The sequence below is a fragment of the Xenopus laevis genome, chromosome 8S, assembly GCF_017654675.1.
Source record: "Xenopus laevis strain J_2021 chromosome 8S, Xenopus_laevis_v10.1, whole genome shotgun sequence".
Lineage (NCBI taxonomy): Eukaryota > Metazoa > Chordata > Amphibia > Anura > Pipidae > Xenopus > Xenopus laevis.
The window spans coordinates 25,290,291-25,308,817 of NC_054386.1; the positions used below are offsets into that span (position 1 = coordinate 25,290,291).

Here is an 18,527-nt window from a genome sequence, read left to right on the forward strand (position 1 = left end):
TTAAGCTTCCCACGCTGGCAATGCTCTGTGGGTTGGAGTAAGCTTTTGGGCAAGTGATGGGAATATTGCACACCCCCTACAAGCTGCTCAGCACACTGTGTTCTCAAGGCTGTTTGCTAAACGGGCCGCAGGCTTCAGGCCTTTGAAGGGTAGTGAATGCCATCTTTTGAACTGACGTGGCCGATGGAACATATTTAATAAACTAAAAGATGCAGGGAGACTGACAACAGACAATTCACAGTATTCAAAAATACACAGACACAAAAGCACACAGAGCACAGACAGTGTCTACAAACAGCATCGAAAACAGTCTCTTCCCAGAAATGAAATGGCAAAAGTTAGCCAGTCTCCTGCAGAGACATATATTTTTGGAAGAATATATTCACTACCATCCAAACTGTTTTCCCATGGTGGGCTCAATTTAAACCAAAAATGTGCTAGCCATAGCAACTGAGACTGTTTTGGATTGTCAACAAAAATGAGAGACGTAAGATTAAGACTAAGGGAAATAAAGCTCTTAAGGCTTCATGGGAAATCTAGAGGAAAAGGGACTGAGAATCATTTCACTCTTAATTAACAAGTAAGTTAACATAGAGAAGGCTATATATTTGAAGCCATTTTAGGGCCAGTCCAAACATTGTTTTCATCTTAGGAACTAAGTAGATTATTTGAGCAGCTCTGTATGTAACTCAAAATGTCTATAGTTTTCTATCTTTATAACAAGATTGCTATTGGGGAAAAAAGAGTGGAATGATGTATAGGATCAGTGGCCGCACCTGTCCCAGGTCTCCTATAACCTTTTTGTTTCTGGAGGGAGATTATCAGGCAACTGTTTGAATCTTTATAGCAAATTCCAGAGCTGCCTTCCACAGAAAGCAAAGGGTTATGGGCAGGACCAGTGTAAGCACAGAAATGTGCTTCCGGTATATTTTCGGACTTCCGATGGAAGGAAACATGCAATGGTAAAATGACTGGACATCATTAAAGCGGCCAGATGGAATAGACAGAGAAACACTGACAAAAATGACCTCCCTTCAGCTTCCCAAAGAAAGGAAGGATTTATACGATACCTAGGTTAACCATAAGCTTGACCTTCCCACCATCCAGCTCCAGTCGCAAGGTATCAGCAGAGTCCCTGGATGTTGTAGCTACTAATAGCCCATACGCTCTCTGGGACTTAAAGCGTAAGGAAACATCCTCTGCCTCCGTATGCATGACCACTGGCATGATGATCTTCATATACATGCCTCCATCGTAGCTCAAAATAGAGGCCACTGTAGAGAGAAAGTAAAGATGAAGGTCACATTATGGTGGACTTGTGTTAATCTGCCACTTACCCCTTTCATGTGTTTACAATTTAGCATATGAAAAGGGGTGAAATAGCCTTTGTATTCACTTGCACTATTTTCCTTTAGGAAAAATGATTATGACCTTTTGTAGAATATACTGTAAGGAACAGAAATGCAAGGGCAAAGTATTAAACCATCTAAAGTGTACTACTTGTCTAGTAACCCACAGAACTCAGCAGTTAGCATTTACTTGTCAGCTGTTTGAAAACATTATTCAAATTGGATGTTATGGGTTACTAGATGTGGGTAAAGGTTAGACCCTAACAGTAGCGATCCTAGAGGGGGGGCGGGCCCTGGTGCGTGACGCGCAGCCGGGCCCCGCCTCCTCCGTACGGCCGCATTTGTATGTGGCTCACGGACTGCCGGGGGGCCCTGAGGGGGTGCGGGCCCTGGCCTGCTCGCACCCCCTGCTCCCCCGGTAGTTGGTCTCCCAGGTTAATACATACATCATATGCCCATATATGACCTGGGAAAATTGGCAAATCAGTTTTAATAGCTGCAGCTGGTATAATGAAGTTATTCGTTGGTATTGGACAGGGCTGGAACTAGGGGTAGGCAGCAGAGGCACCTGCCTAGGGCACAAAGATGTGGGGGTGCTGGGCAGGTACCCGTTCAAAAGTTTTCTGCCTACCCCTAGCCTGGGTGATTGCTCCCCTGCTGCTGATACAATGTTAGGTATATGTTAAAAGGAGACTTCTCTGGCTATGAGGCAGATACCATATGATGGAATTCAGCTAAGTAACACTCAATTGTGATATATTTGTGCCTAATATGTTGGCTTGGGGCTTGGATACACCGTAAAGGAGACTTCTATTTAATATTATGCTACACATAATGACTGTAATGGCAGTTTTGGAATTACTCCTGGGAACTCTCCCTTAAAGGCATAAATTAATTGTAAGTGATATGAAACCCAATACCAACTAATAACTTCAGTTTTGTTTTAGAGCTGATATTGGGACTAGTATTCCCTAATTGAACTGCAGTTCTTGTATACAATGGGACTTGTAGTTTATTATTTAGTGTTACACTTTTAGACAATTACCCCACTAAATAGCCTTTAAATGATCACTGGTTTAGTAATAGGAATGACTGATAGATAATTAAATAATGTTGCTAGTTATACAAACAAGCAGCAGCAACAAAGTGAAAAGAAAGAGCAAAACAAATAAGTCTTAATAATGAACAATAAAAGTACAGCTGGTCTTTATTAGACATAACCACTTGTGTTCTTTCTGGATGTTTGCATTTCTTGGCTTCTGAAGGAAAGGAACTTAACAGCTGTGCGATAACAACATTGTTTAGTAAATACAAAGCACACATCTATATTAAAGAGAAATCTACACAATTGTTATCTTCCGTTATTTAGTTAACAAAGTAGGGGAGTCTGCAAAAAGATAAAATGTTCCTCAAGTTCTTTTGACGCTTTTGCACTTCTATCCCTGCTATTTTTTTAGTGACATTCTGGCTGTCTCATTTAGTTGCCCTGCCTGGCTACACAACCTTCAAATAAAATGCCTAATTGCAAATGGTACATCAGCAGTTTATATTAGACATTTTATCTAAAAATGCTCGATGTGGTATCCAATCGGCCCTTTAGTATAGTGAGATATGTTCTTTCTAGCTGGTGGTCATAAGGGGGATATTTATCAAAGGGTGAACAGACCATTTGCCACAGTCAGTACTAAGGCTAGGGTTACCTCTGGTGAACTCTGTGACTAGTCTGTTAACCCTTTCATAAATAGGCCTTCAGTCTCTAACCTTTAAAAGGTAACTAAAGTCTAAAAAAGAATAATGCTAGAAATGCTGTATTTTGTATACTAAACATAAACTTACTGTACCAGAAGCCTAATAAAACAAATGGAGGTCTCCATCTTGTAACTGATAAACATCTCTGCAAGACCAAGACCATGCACATGCTCAGTGTGGACTGGGCTTCTGCTGGGAGGTTAAGCTTAGGGATCATCATAAATGATCAAAACAGCACAAGTCAAATAATATCTGCCATAGAAGCCGATACAGAAAGACTGATTAATAATCGGAATATACAGACTGCACTGGGTCTGTAGATACGAATCTCTACACTATCGCCGGCTGTTCTACAGGGAAACAAACAAAGCTGCTCGAGTTCTGGGATGATCCTTTTCCTGCAGAGCAGCAAGGTCTGATGTTTCCTATCTGCAGCAGTCAGAAAGTGATAGGTTTCTTTTTCATTAAACTTTCAGAAAGTAAAAATGGGATTTTAATTTTTTGCCCCTTTATTGCTAGTTTTAGACAAGCTAAAAAAAAATAAACAGAACCATAATGCACTGTAGAATAAGGTAGAAAAGACAATGTGGAGGTGAAGAGAGGGTAGGATAATGGCAGCTGGAGAGTTATAATCAACCATATCAAGAGCGAGCAGCGCGACAGAGTGTGAAATGGCTGTGACATGACCAGGATACAGCATTGGTTTTCAAGGGAGGGAGAAGAAACAGAGAAAGACTGCAAGCAGAGTAAATGGCACCCCCAGTCAATGTTTCAGTGGAGTGGAGGAAATAGCAAGGGAGGCTGAGAAAATGAATTAACTAAATATAAAATCATATTATTAGGATGTTCTGTAGGAGATTATGCATTTGGGCATAATTCTGCATTTGTTGTAGAGGCACTATTTATGCAGGCCTGCAATTAGCAAGCCACAAATGGTACACTGACGCAACTACATTAGATATAAGATTTTTTCCTCGAGTAGTTATACCTACTAGTTTCCATACGGAAATGGGAACTCTGATTCATGTATATTTGTGCCAAAGAAAATATGCTCAGTTGTACAAGAACCCCATTCTCGATGATCCAACAATAGTCCTAATAAACAGAGCTGCCTATTGCTCCTAAGCAATTCAGCTTTCATACAGAACCTCTCGATTCTTCTGTAATAGCAAAAAACAAATTCAGATGTGACAAAAGTCACATCATTCCCCAAAAGCGAAAAACTCAGTCAAGGATAGACACCAGGGGCACTTCACTCACCCCTTCCCTTTTATCCCTTTATGAACTACACTTTTTTTTAGATAGTAGAGACAGTGAATATTATATGAAGCCTGGTGATCTATTCATTTGTATGCTCTTACATATCTTCTCTGTGTGATTAAATATTCTTGGCCAAAAATAAGACATAAAAGGAGAGGAAGCTTTTCCCGCTAACCCTTTTCACTGTGTCTTACAATTAATGAAATTAAATTAGCGTTAACTGAGAAAAATCGGTGCAAGAAATACAGCAAACCTGTGTGTCTGTTTTATCCTTGTTAAGCAGAAAAGGGAGGAATTAGCAACAAGGAATTAAGCAATTCACACCCTTTCATCCGCTCTGTCTTCCATTTAAGTCACATTATCGACTGCAGTTCTCCCATAAATCACTTATGCTCATGTCTCATGATGCTGAACATATGCCTTAAACAAGCACATAAGATTAAACACAGATTTTTGGGTTGCTCACTAAAAAAAGGCATTGTCATAGGATTTATGGAATTGGGAAATTATACAGCAGATGATGGCAACAATTCATGTAAATAACCACATAATATTTAGATTTTCTGGACTTTTAACACATATGACACCTAAAAATTCAAACCTCTGCCCAAGCAAACATGTGTATAATAAGACTCTCTTCAAGCAGTGCCTTAGGTTGGAGCACCACCATTTTGTATGCTCTTCTCCAGCTCATTAGCCAGCTTAGCAATGTGGCTTCCTCCTCAGCAGACCTCATCGTGCTTTCTATAGAATGCAGTTACAGGATCAGGACATGCTATGTGGGCCCAGTATCACAGATTCCCCATTGATGGAGAGAGCCAAGCCCACACCAGCAAACAGCAGGAACAGACATCTTGAGACAAGAAAAATTGGCTGTATTAGGGCCTGGAATCCCTCTCTGACTGAAACCAAAACAGAACTGACAAATATCAGTTTATCTAAAAGGAAAATAAATATTTCTCCATTAAACTGGCCTGTCTTGAACTAAAAATAACAAGTATTGTCTGCATTTTATGGAAAGTGATTACTGTAACTCTCTGAAACAGTAAAAATAATCCATACAAATACATGAATGTATAGAGCGTATATTTGACATATAGCTACACATGCAGTACAAGCAGATACACGGTATGTGTAGCTAACTGTGGGCACCCTGCAGTAACAAGGGCATGTTTGCAGAAGGAAGATATTCTTGCCAGTTCAGTAAATGTTAGCAGTCACCCTGGGATACCAGTCAAACACAGATTACCAAGGAGAAAGGCAGGGGTAATACATCTAATAGCCCCCCACACATACACATGCACACACAATATATAAGCCCACACAAATGTCAGCACAACATTTGCACAGAAAATTATCAAGGGGTATGTGTAGAACAGAGCCATGCTCTTCAACAAACCACGCACCCGAAATACTCAGTGATTTAAGAACATAGAAAAATATTCTGCTCTTTATTGAACCTTTCAGTGCTGAATTACAAAAAAAATAGTGTATCAATTGTTCCAAAGTCTTTTCTGATGATCACATCAACGTAAGCATGGCCAGAGCCAATAGCAAGAATTTGATATAAAGTATGGCATACGGCTGACAGCTATTTTAGGTTAAGTTTTGCTATCAACAGAATATACTTTGGGTGATTACATTGCGAGGTCAAACTGGCGACTCAGTACTAACATCATAGAACAGTACAGCACTGTTCCTAGGAACTATTCGACATACTTCAATCTGGCGTTTGACATAGACACTAAAATGGGTGTATCTGTCCTGTTTTGCTTCGCCGAAAAATTTGCGAAACGGTGAAAAAATTCACAAAACATCAAAGAATTTCAGGAAAAAGCTAAAAATTTGCGAAACGCATTTAGTCAATGGGCATCAAAATAATTTTGATGAGCGACAATTTTTATATGCTGGATTATTTTGTCCAAATGAATTAAAGTTGATGGGTGTCCGGATAATTTTGACACGCGACAATTTTTATACACACGCCAATTTTTTTTTCCTGCAGCAAATTTTTTCACTGTGAATTTTCTGCAGCAATTTTAGGGAAACATTAGTGGACGGTGAGGAGTGGAAATTCACCTTAAATCCATGCCTGGCTAACAAATTCCATCACTAATAGACATCAATAGTTTTAGACCTGCCAGGCTTGGCCCCACAAAGTCCTAGTGATGAATTAAGATCTGAGAAGCACTAGAACAATCTATAAAGCAGTGAACATGCTGATAGTACAGTATTAAACATGGGAAAGTTGTGCTCACCACTATTTTTTAAAAACCATTAGGCGGGGGTGCAATGAGGGTGTGACCACAAAATACATATAGTCAACTACAAGAGTCCTCTGCACTCAACCCATTATCAATATATTTAAGACAGAGACATTTTGTGCATACTGCTACTAAAAAATGCCTTACCCTTTAAACAACACAGGGATTGTTTGTCCATATATTGCAATATATTTAAGATGGCCAACTACGTCAAAGTCATCCCATATCTGGCCAGTCCTACGCTTAATTTTCATCTGATTCATTAAGAATTCAATTGCTTATACATTTTACAAAGGGACTAAGTTTTACCTGCAACTTACTAGCTGCTTTCAAAGTAAAATTCCCAAACTTGGCTGCCCTTTTATTAGACACCAGTGGGATCACCTGACTATAGCTGTTTTTTTTTAAAAAATAGTGGTGAGCACAACTTTCCCTTGTTTGTTATAGTTATACAGGAGCAGTGACCAGCTCTATGTTGTAGCTCCCACCCCTCCCAGCTATAGAGATGAAATGATGGTTTCCATACAGTGAAGTTAAATGTATAGTGTATTAGTGTTGTACTGAGTCAAACAGTAGGGTATAGTGAAAGGTGTATCCAGTCACTAATGGTATTAGAATAAGTAAAGTATATGTGCTGTAATACTGATCCCTCTATCCCATTGTGTTATAATAAATGTTTAAATGGTACAATACCCCATTTACTTATTTTCCAATGAGTTGGATTGAAGAAAGGGTAAAGAAAGAGAGTACAAGCACAGGCTAGGGCCTATCATAATCTGGATTATAGGAAATCCTCAAATCAAGAGGATTTGTAACAGCAATGACTTTAACTGGCTCAAAGTACAGTGATATGGGAGGGGAGAGCTCAATTTGGTGAATACAGGAAAGAGACATGAATATCATGAGAGAGATGCTGATTTTAGATCCTAAAATGAGAATCTTGCATAAAAAGAGGGAGCTGCCAACTTAGAAAACAAATCAGTATGTCACAATGATACCATTTAGAGTAGAGATTGAGGGTCAAACAAAAAGACTCATGAAACCATACGGGAACTGATGCTCTAATGCAATTTCTGCAGTGATCCAGTTTCTCTATAATATTCACTTTTAATATTGACTCTCTCAAATGCATCTCTCACCAACAATGATGCCTCTTTTTTTATACCGAGTAAAGACTTTCACTGCACACACAGTTACTGTAATGCTGTTCTGCCGCACCAACCGAAATTAAGTCAAAGTTTTTTTTCGGTCGAATAGGTCAGTTTTCGATCGATTAGGTCCGTATTTGGCCGAATTCGAATCATTCTAATCAAGGGAATATCGCATTCAATCAAATTCGATTCAACGTTTTCCCCAAAAAAAAAAAGTCCGCCAATTCTAGCAGGTCTCCCATAGGCTAAAACAGCAATTCAGCAGATTTTATATGGCGAATGGTCAAAGTCGAATTTTTAAAGAGACAGTACATATAAATTTCGATATTTGAATTTTCCAATTTTTTGCAAATTTGAATTGGACTACTCCTAAGTCGAGGTACACAAAATAGCTCGAAATTCGATTTTTTTCCATTCGAAAATTCACCTCGACCTTTGATAAATTTGCCCCATAGTGTTAAACCAGTCCTATACACTTTAATTTCCCTGCCAGATGCATACGTACACATATACACATACAAACACACTATTGCATCAGGTTCACATACACACACAGTAATGCATCATTATATCACACAGGAATTCATATTTATGTATATAGTTCTCTGTGTCTTATGCACAATAAGTAATAAATCAGTCTCTCACACACAGAAAGAATGTGACAAATGCAAACAAAGTCAATGTACCCTAAAAAATCCCTAGTACATAGTCCTGAGTATATTGGCATACTGGTAAAATAACAAGAATTAGAATTCATCATTCTTCCAGCAGAGGAAAAGGTTAAGTTGTGCTGGCTTCTGCTGTATGATGCCCTCATTAACCAGATGAGATCATGCTGCGGCCTTGGCTTCGGCCTTCATGTGCATTTTATCAGCTTATTGTGCGTATTCCCTTCGGAGATGGCGGGATTAGAATAAAGTGGAAAGACTCCGCTGGCAGATTTGTGAAATTAATTGGAAAAAAACTGCCTGGGGATTAATTCCAGTGATACTCAAAGCTGCAGGCTGTGTCACTCTACTGGCCCAAGGCTGCCTTGGCCTCTGCTTATACCACCCTGTATTTTGAGCTATGGGGCTCATTTATCAAGTGGCTACAATCTGTAACAATGTTGATACATTTGGAGCTAATTTTTCTTTCATTTCAAATACCAAAGATATAAAAGTATTTCACTTTCACCTTTTGTAAGCTGTACACCAAGGGTTGTATGATCGAAGTGCATACAACAATCGCACTGTACAACCTTTAGTGACAACAAAAGTCCATGATGCAGAGTAGCACAACAGACTGCACTGAAATGAGCATTTGGTACTCAGAAATACATACACCTGCCAGGGTAATAACAGAACAATTTGTACCACATTTTCCAAGATTTAAGTATGCAGTGTAGGCCCCGGCATGCTATATCACAGACACAATAATATTATACTTTATAGTGCCAACAATGTGTTACCTTACAGCAGGGGTCCCCAACCTTTTTTACCCGTGAGCCACATTCGAAAATAGAAAGTTGGGGAGCAACACAGGCATGCAAAAACTTCCTGGGGTGCCAAATAAGGCCTGTGATTGGCTATTTGGTAGCCCCTATGTGGACTGTCAGCGTACAGAAGGCTCTTTTTGGCAGTACACAGGATTTTTATGCAACCAAAACTTACCTCCAAGCCTGGAATTCAAAAATTAGGCCACTGGGAGCAACATCCAAGGGGTTGGTGAGCAACCTGTTGCTTGCAAGCTACTGATTTGGGATCACTGCCTTACAGTACTACTACAAGTATTTTGTTTTGTCATTGCTCAAGTGTTTCCATTCTTTCTTTCCTGCTTTTATCTATACCATCACATACCGATGGTCTCATGTATTTTCTAATGTCTAATCTCGCTGGTAATCCCATGTCTGCATAGATGCCAACCCAGATCCAGTGTCGGACTGGCCCACGGGGATACCAGGAAAACTCCCGGTGGGCCCAGGTGTTAGTGGGCCCTCTTGTTTCAAAACATTTGGCCTATTTCATGGTCATTCCCTATTTCTTTATGGGGAAAAATGCTTAAAGGGATACGGTCATGGGAAAAAAAAAAATATATGTTTTCAAAATGAATCAGTTAATAGTGCTGCTTTTTTTATATTCAATTTTGAAATCTGACATGGGGCTAGACAAATTGTCAATTTCCCAGCTGCCCCAAGTCATGTGACTTGTGCTCTGATAAACTTCAATCACTCTTTACTGCTGTACTGCAAGTTGGAGTGATATCACCCCCTCCCTCCCCCCCCAGCAGCCAAACAAAATAAAAATGGGAAGGTATCCAGATAACAGCTCCCTAACACAAGATAACAGCTGCCTGGTAGATCTAAGAACAACACTCAATAGTAAAAACCCATGTCCTACTGAGACACATTCAGTTACATTGAGAAGGAAAAACAGCAGCCTGCCAGAAAGCATTTCTCTCTAGTGCAGGCACAAGTCACATGACCAGGGGCAGCTGGGAAATTGTCAAAATGTCTAGCCCATGTCAGATTTCAAAATTGAAAAAAAATCTGCTCTTTTGAGAAATGGATTTCAGTGCAGAATTCTGCACTATTAACTAATGTGTTTTGAAAAAAACATGTTTTCCGATTACAGGATCCCTTTAATAATGGGAGAATATTGCCAGTATATATAAAAGACTAGGAGAATAAAGAGGTTGAGTGAGTAGAGGAGGAATAATACTTTGAAAAGGTCCACTGTCTAAGGTTTTATGGTAGGCTCAAGGTTTTAGGTTTTCTGGTGGGCCCAAGGTCTAAGGGTTTATAGCCAAACAACCATATTAATCTATCAATTTATTCTTATTTTTATAGATGGCACATTTGTTTTGCAGTTTAACTTTGTGTAGAAAGTGGTGGATTCTGCAAACAACTCACAAACAAAACATGTTCTGCAACAAAGGACATAATGCTGGCAAGTTCTTTCATTTCACTTTTTTTTGTTCACATTACATTTGCTTATAATTTATTGCTTGGTATGTTGTGCAACAGTTCCTAAAAGTTAAGAAGCAGTTGGATTACAACATATTACATATGCTGTATTAGAAAACTCCATTATACCATCTAAAAGGTTTTATTGAATAAAATGGCCTAATTCAAAGTGACAGTTTAAGAGGCATGACTCCTTATTTAAGTATTACACATGCCAATTAAATTTCTAAATATTTTTTAAAATGTGTACTGCAATACAATACAGTCATTTTATGGGCTATGCATCCAATCTTCTTGAAGGGTGTTTACTGGAATTGCAGAAATATCTGTTAAGTGCTATACAATTTGCATTACAATTTCATCATTTACAAAATAAGGGAAAGCACCAAATTTATATGCACAGTTTTGAGCCAGTTCTGCAATTACAAGAGCTTGGTAAACAATAGGATAAGTAGATTGAAGCCAGCAAGGCACAGTTAATCACATTCTTAGATATTATGTATTTATCAGCTGATAACGTAAATGCAGCAAAAATGCAAAGATGAGTGAATGGAAGGGGTTCTCTAATGGTATAGGGTAAAGCACAAAAGGCTCACACGTGAAGTTGAGAGTCAGATATTTTCTGGCTATTTTATACAAGTGTTTTCAAACGAGGATGGGTACTACAGACATCATTTCTCAAGACCCACTTATATTGATATGGAATTAATCCAAAGAAAATGCTTCAAGAAAATCAATCTGAACTGAAAATATAAAACAAGTAAGTATATGCTGAGAATGCAGGAATCATTACATCTCTGGTGCCCTTTGGGCTGAGCCTTAGTTGCCAACATCTGGACTTGGCACCATAATGTTCACAGCTACCATATATGAAATGTTAATTGTGAAGGTGATTCAACAATATTTAAAACACCCTTTTGCATAATTATGAGTTAGAGTAGAAGCAGAGAGTGGGCCACTGATTACTGAAATATATATGTGCAGTTGGCCAGCTTTAAAGGTATAGACACACAGTCTCTGTTAACAACAGAAATACTTCAGTATTATTGTTATCACATATTTATAAAGCTTCAACACATTCCACATCAGCGTATAATAGGTGGTTGTATACAGTGAACATACAGATTTACATAGAAAGCAACCAATAACCGATACAAGAGGTAAAGAGGGCCCTGCTCAAAAAAAGCATCCTTTTTTGTTTGATTGCCCTTTAGCATTAGTGATTTTCAATATGAGAGATAATTACAGGTAATATCATCATGTAACTTCCATTTATTTCTCTGATGAATGGTGTCTGCCTGAATCATTAAAAGAAGGGCTTCAATCCAGCCTTTTCAGCCTGCGAGGAACTGGTTAAAGAACAGCGTCTAACTCTACAGGCTGTGAAATATCCTCTCTAGTCACTAATCAACAGATCATTAAGCAATTAGTGTAACTCCAATAGGCTAACATCAAAGGCACAATGGTAACATTGTTTCCCCTCTTCTCACATACCACTCTGCTTTGGAGGCAATCACTTGTATTCCCCCTCTGATGGTTTTCTCTTCATAATGACCAGGATTTGTACGTTAGACAATGAGCCAGATATATTAAAAGGGCCGATGTTCTCCTTGATATGCCATACATATATCTATAGAAATAAGTCAAATCAACTGGACTTGCTGTGTTTTTCTTGAAGACGTTTCACCAGTCATCCAACTGGCTTTCTCAATTCAGAATAACTTGTACATAGGATCTTGCTTCGCTATATATCCTCTGGAATGTTGCTCCAATCAGCATATTCTGTTTATCATATTCCACAATGATGTCATTAAGTTGGGTGATGATGCTGATGTGGTGTTTATTAATAAAAAAAAATGTAATAAACACCACATCCCTATATGCTTTAAACCCAGCAACACACTGAGGCAGCAACTAGTTCACCCAAAAGACCCAACCCCAACGCACAAGAAGAGTAACATTGTGTATGCAGTGCAGTGAGGAATGCTCTGATTTGTATGTAGGGGAAACCAAACAGTAACACCAGCGTATAACACAACACAGAAGAGCCAGCTCCTCTGTTCAGAACTCAGCTGTGTACCTACATCTAAAAGAAAAAGGACACACGTTTGAAGACTGCCAAGTCCAGATTCTAGACCAGTAAAGCGACTGGTTCAAAAGAGGTGGTAAAGAAGCCATATATGTAAAAACTGAAAAACCAAGTTTGAATAGAGGCGGGGAATGCGACATCTATTGTCTGCCACATACAATGCTGTTTTGGCACCTCTCCCTGGAAGGTTTAATAACATCAAAGCTCCAATCTTGCTAATACAATCAGCACCTAATTTAATGACATCATTGTGGATTATGATAAACAGATGATGCTGATTGGAGCAACATTCCAGAGGATATATGAACAAGTTATTTTGTATTGAGAAAGCCAGTTGGATGACTGGTGAAACGTCTTCAAGAAAAACACAGCAAGTCCAGTTGATTTGACTTATTTCTATATATATACCATGACCTGGATGAATGAGAACTTTCACAAACATGCCATGCATATCTCTATATCTTGTATAGGTAAATCTAAAAACAACTGGACTTGCTGAGTACTCAGCAAGTCCAGTTGTTTTTAGATTTACCTATACTAGATATACCATGACCTGGATGAATGAAAATCTTCATAGTCATATCTCTGATATTTTGCTGCATTTCTGGGATGTCCTCAAAAATAATGCTATGTTAATATTCTATTTTTCCCAGTAGACTAATAAATCATAGAATTGCATTAAAACATATTTACATACCAGCAGCTCTAGTGGTCTTAAAACTACATATCTGGTTTATTCAGGGCTACTAAAATTAAAATCTGGCAGAATACAATGTCATACAGGCCCAAGGAAAGCCATACAGCCCGCTCTAATTAACTGCACACAAGATGCAAAGAACGGAGTGCAGACACAACAAGCCCACTAATATCTGTCTTGAGGAGTTCCTTTAACACAGGGGTGCCCAAAAGTTTGATTGGGAGTAGATCAGTAGATCTCAAGACAATGTCAACAAACAGCTTGTCTAAATCACCTTCCTATTTCATGCCTTTCATTCAGATATTTATTATCTTATGTTACATAAGAAATAGTTGTTTGTTCAATCAATATTTAAGTAATATTTCCCATGGAACAGAATGCTAACAATGCTTTTATGGATGTAGATCATATTAGGACAACAACACTAAGGGGCCGATTCACTAACTTCGAGTGAAGGATTCGAAGGTAAAAAACTTTGAATTTCGAAGTTTTTTTTGGGCTACTTCGACCATCTAATGGGCTACTTCGACCTCGAATCGAAGGATTCGTAGTAAAAATCGTTCGACCATTCGATAGTCGAAGTACTGTCTCTTTAAAAAAAACTTCGACCCCCTAGTTCGCCATCTAAAAGCTACCGAAGTCAATGTTAGCCTATGGGGAAGGTCCCCATAGGCTTGCCTAACTTTTTTTGATCGAAGGATATTCCTTCGATCGTTGTGTTAAAATCCTTCAAATCGTTCGATTCGAAGGATTTTATCGTTCGATCGAAGGAATTATCCTTCGATCGAACTATCTGCACTAAATCCTTCGACTTCGATATTCGAAGTCGAAGGATTTTAATTCCTAGTCGAAAATCGAGGGTTAATTAACCCTCGATATTCGACCCTTAGTGAATCGGCCCCTAAAAGTAGACCTCACATTAGTAAAGTATGGGCACTCCTGCTTTAAAATGTTGCACCCACACACACAACTGACTTGTGCCTAGAGAATGCCATTATTGAGGCATGTGGAACACCAGAAGTGATGCCGGTAAAAAAATCTTACTGGAGAAAAGTGCACTGTCACATTGCACTGCAAAACAATTATTTGTGGCCATTTTTTGCACTTGTATTGCAAATGAGCCAAGAAGAAAGAATTGAATGAGTTGAAAAAAATTCTGGAGTTAAATAACAGGACAGTATCTACAAAAAGGGCAAGGTACAGAAATATCAGTGGATAGAGGAAGACTAAACATGGTGGAGAAATGTAAAGCAAGAGGGACATGTACAAAGACACCAGCACTGTTTAACAACATGGCAGTCTCTGTTTGCAATTACCCTGTAACCGAATCTCAAAACATTTATCAAGACACCAAAATCTGTTTTGTTTCGGAAAACTCACCTCTTTCGCAGGTTCTGCCCCAGTGCCCGGAGCCCGTACAGTCACATACAAAGCGGTTCCAGCCATCCCTACAAGCAGCATTGTTTTTGCAGGGATAACCGTCACACTGTTTGCCGCTGTCTCTAGAGCACGATGACTTCACACCTGCTGCATTCTGTGCCTCAGCAAGTTGTCGAATATTTTTACTGCGACCATCAATAAAGAGGTCACGGATGCAACCCACATAGCCGTAGTTGAGCATGGCAGTCCAAAGTTCAGTGGGCAGTATGAGACCTGCACGATTTTCAGGTAGACCACCTAAATACATGTCCCCTTCCAAGTCGAGAATCTCACTCTCCCCGCTGGCTGTGAATGGAGTCCGTTTGGTGTTTACGGAAATAGTGCCTATATGAAGAGAGTTGTACAAGTATATGACTTCAGCATTGTTTTATAATCTGTAACAGTGACACATTCTATTATGGCCAATAAAATTCAGTCCAGTGCTGGAGTATGGTTCAATGATTGAAAATACAATGTTAGCTCTATACAGTCTCTGCGTCAATGCATTGGGGGGGGGTTATTTATCAAAATCTGAAAATACCTATTTCTGAAAACGACTCCGACCAAATCCGCATGGATTTTCTCCTTTTTTATCAATAGATTTACCCAAAAATTTCTAGTTCGGGAAAAAATCTAAATACCAAAACTAAATGCTTCTCACATAATGATGCATAATTCTATTGTAGAGACGTAGTCAGCATGGTTCTATGCAGAAAATATTTCAGGGGAGATGTGCACCCCTTAAACCAGCCCCTACTTCTAACTCCTCTTACTGGTCTGCACTGCATCTACAAGTTTTTACATTTTTTAATAACTTAAAGGTGATCTAAATATAAATGAATATTAATTGAATTTAAAATTGTTCAGACTGCTCTGCTGGGAAGGGTTAACAGACTATGCAGACATCATCTCCAAAGGATGCTACCCTTTACAGTTCTCATCGCCTTTACATTTTAAAGCTTCCTTCCATCTTACTAAAGCTTTTCATGTGGTGTAACATCAGTAATCTGATATGGGCTATATCCAAGGAAAGACTGAGCACATTGAGTCCATGTGAAATTGCTTGCAGTTGCAATAAAACCAGACAATATAAATGGGGAAACGGGAATTGTTTTTATAAGATCAGAACAGCAACACTCATAGGTGCAAATTCACTAAGATGCGAAGTTGCGCCAGGCGCAACTTCGCCGCACTTCGCCAGGGCTCCGAAAATTCACTAAAATCCGAAGTTGCGCACAGGGGTAGCGTAAGGTTGCGAAGTTGCGCTAGCGTTGATTCGCTATATAAAGCGAAGTTACGCTAGCGAAGGCTAATTTGCATACGGCGCGAAATTCAAATTTCAATGGAGGAACATGTATCTGCACTACAAATGCCTAGAAAACCTTCAAATCTGCAAATAAAAATTTAATTTTGCCCTACACACGTGCCCACTGTCTAGGTAAGTTGCCATGAGTCAGGAAATGTAGGGGAGAGGAAGGGGAGCCCCAAAAAATTTTCGATCTTTTTCAGCCATCATGTAGAAAACACGCCAGCGTTTTTTTGGGACTTAGAAAAAAAATGGACTTTTTTTTAAACAATCCCTATCTACTCTATTGCGCTTCACCAGGTCTGTGGTGGCGAAGGAAGTCTAGCGTAAAAGGTAGCGTTCAGTACACTGCGCAAGTTAGTGAATTTGCGTAGTTTCGTCACTAGCGAAACTTCGCCTGGCGTAAGGTTGCGAAGTAACACTAGCGAAACTACGCCAGCGTTCGTTAGTGAATTTGCGCAGTAGCGAAAATGCCAAACGCTAGCGAATTAACGCTAGAGTTCGGCGCTTCGCATCTTAGTGAATTTGCCAGTGTCATCACTAGGATCATTTTTAAAAAATGGATTTTCCTGAAGATAAACCCTCTCACACACAAACTTTGTCCTAACTGCTCCTACACTGCTACACATGGGGAAGGACAGGCTTTGGAGTAAAGCTAAAAATTGTCTTAGAATGATCATATTGTAGCAACTAGCCCTCCTAAAGAATAGCATTTAAATACCGTACTCACAAGAAACATCAATTACTTGATTGGTTAAGCAAAAATGAAGTTATGGGTCATTTCTTTCTATACTGTATGTACTAATGATGGCACCATATCGATGGGTGAACTGTTCACATGTAAGACATATGACTTAAGCTTACTTAAAAGCACTGACATTATAAATTGATTCCTTACTAGACCCGAAGAGCTCTATTGGTACTGACTTGTTAATGGCTGTGTCCTTGCTTGCAAAAAAATGTAATAATGTGAGTGTCAGAGAAATGTTTATTGCTTTGTTCTAATTAGGACAGGATTCAATTGTTATTATTAATGGATGTGACATATTTACAGCTTAGCCCTCCTTAAGTCCAAAGTACAATGAGGTTTGAAACACGTTTGTTGGTTAAAATAGTGGTTACACATGTAATTAAGCCCCAATCAAGAGGGAATGGTTCTCTAATTCCCAAAAACCTCTTGACCAACCGACCCTGTTACAACATTCTGCATATGCAGTAACTGTATGTGTCTTGTATATAAATAAAGAGAAGGGGCATACCAAGACACAGGAGGGTCAGAGGCTTAGACAGTGATTATTTTTGCACAACTGAGAGCGGCAAATCTCCCAAAAATTTGTCTCCATTGAAAAGAACTGAAATCACAGACAGTATAACCTACATATTGCAAAGTAGTCCTAAGTTTCCTCCTGAAGAACAAACCAATTCTTTGGTTTTATCACCACCAATTTCAGTTATTTCAAAAAGAGACCAATTTCAAAAAGATGCACTTTTATCACGGGTGACTAATCTCCGGTCAGCCACTGCCCTTCGTTTTTAATCCTGGGCCCAGAATCACTGGATATGTTGTTGTGCCAGTTACTACGCAAACTGAACGTTACATTTTAGTAGCAGCTACTTGTCATGGTTACAACATAGACAATAGTGAATATTGGCTTTACTTAGAAAATAAAGTGCAGATTTATTAAATTGTGAATTTAGAACTCACCACAATTCACAATTTTTAATGTAATTCTAAAAATCCCATAGGATTGAATAGAAAGTGAGTGAGTTTTATTGTAGTGAGTTCTAAATTCACACTTTAATAAATCTGCGCCTAAGTGTGTGTTAGCACAGGCAATTCTAAGTAGTGTCTATGGCAGGGCATTTTGTAGCAACAAAAAAAAAAAGATGCTACTAGAAACTCTGTGTATCTTCACCTTAAAGGGATCCGGTCATCGGAAAACTACTCCAGCAGAATTCTGCACTGAAATCCGTTTCTCAAAAGAGCAAACAGATTATTTTATATTCAATTTTGAAATCTGATATGGGGCTAGAAATTTTGTCAATTTCCCAGCTGCCCCCAGTCATGTGACTTGTGCCTGCACTTTAGGAGAGAAATGCTTTCTGGCAGGCTGCTGTGTTTCCTTTTCAATGTAACTGAAGGAGTCTTAGTGGGACATGGGTTTTTACTATTGAGTTTTTAGATGTTAGATAGTTGTTACTATTGTTGTTCTTAGATCTACCAGGCAGCTGTTATCTTGTGTTAGGGAGCTGCTATCTGGTTACCTTCCCATTGTTCTGTTGTTTGGCTGCTGGGGGG

The 18,527-nt window shown here is 39.0% G+C and overlaps 1 protein-coding gene across 16 annotated transcripts in view; it reads right to left on the reverse strand.

Moving 5' to 3' along the window:
• LOC108699836 (neurexin-3) overlaps positions 1 to 18,527 on the reverse strand; it is a 337,779-nt gene that overhangs the window by 202,724 nt on the left and 116,528 nt on the right. For all 16 annotated transcript variants that reach the window (XR_005963885.1, XR_005963884.1, XR_005963886.1 and 13 more), the window contains exons 9-10: positions 14,884 to 15,267; positions 1,071 to 1,274 (exon numbers count right to left, since the gene is read on the reverse strand). Coding sequence is in view for 13 of the 16 variants with exons in the window: in XM_041575094.1 (XP_041431028.1) it covers positions 1,071 to 1,274; positions 14,884 to 15,267 (588 nt within the window). In the remaining 3 variants the exon portion in view is untranslated. The remainder of the gene's footprint in view (positions 1 to 1,070; positions 1,275 to 14,883; positions 15,268 to 18,527) is intronic.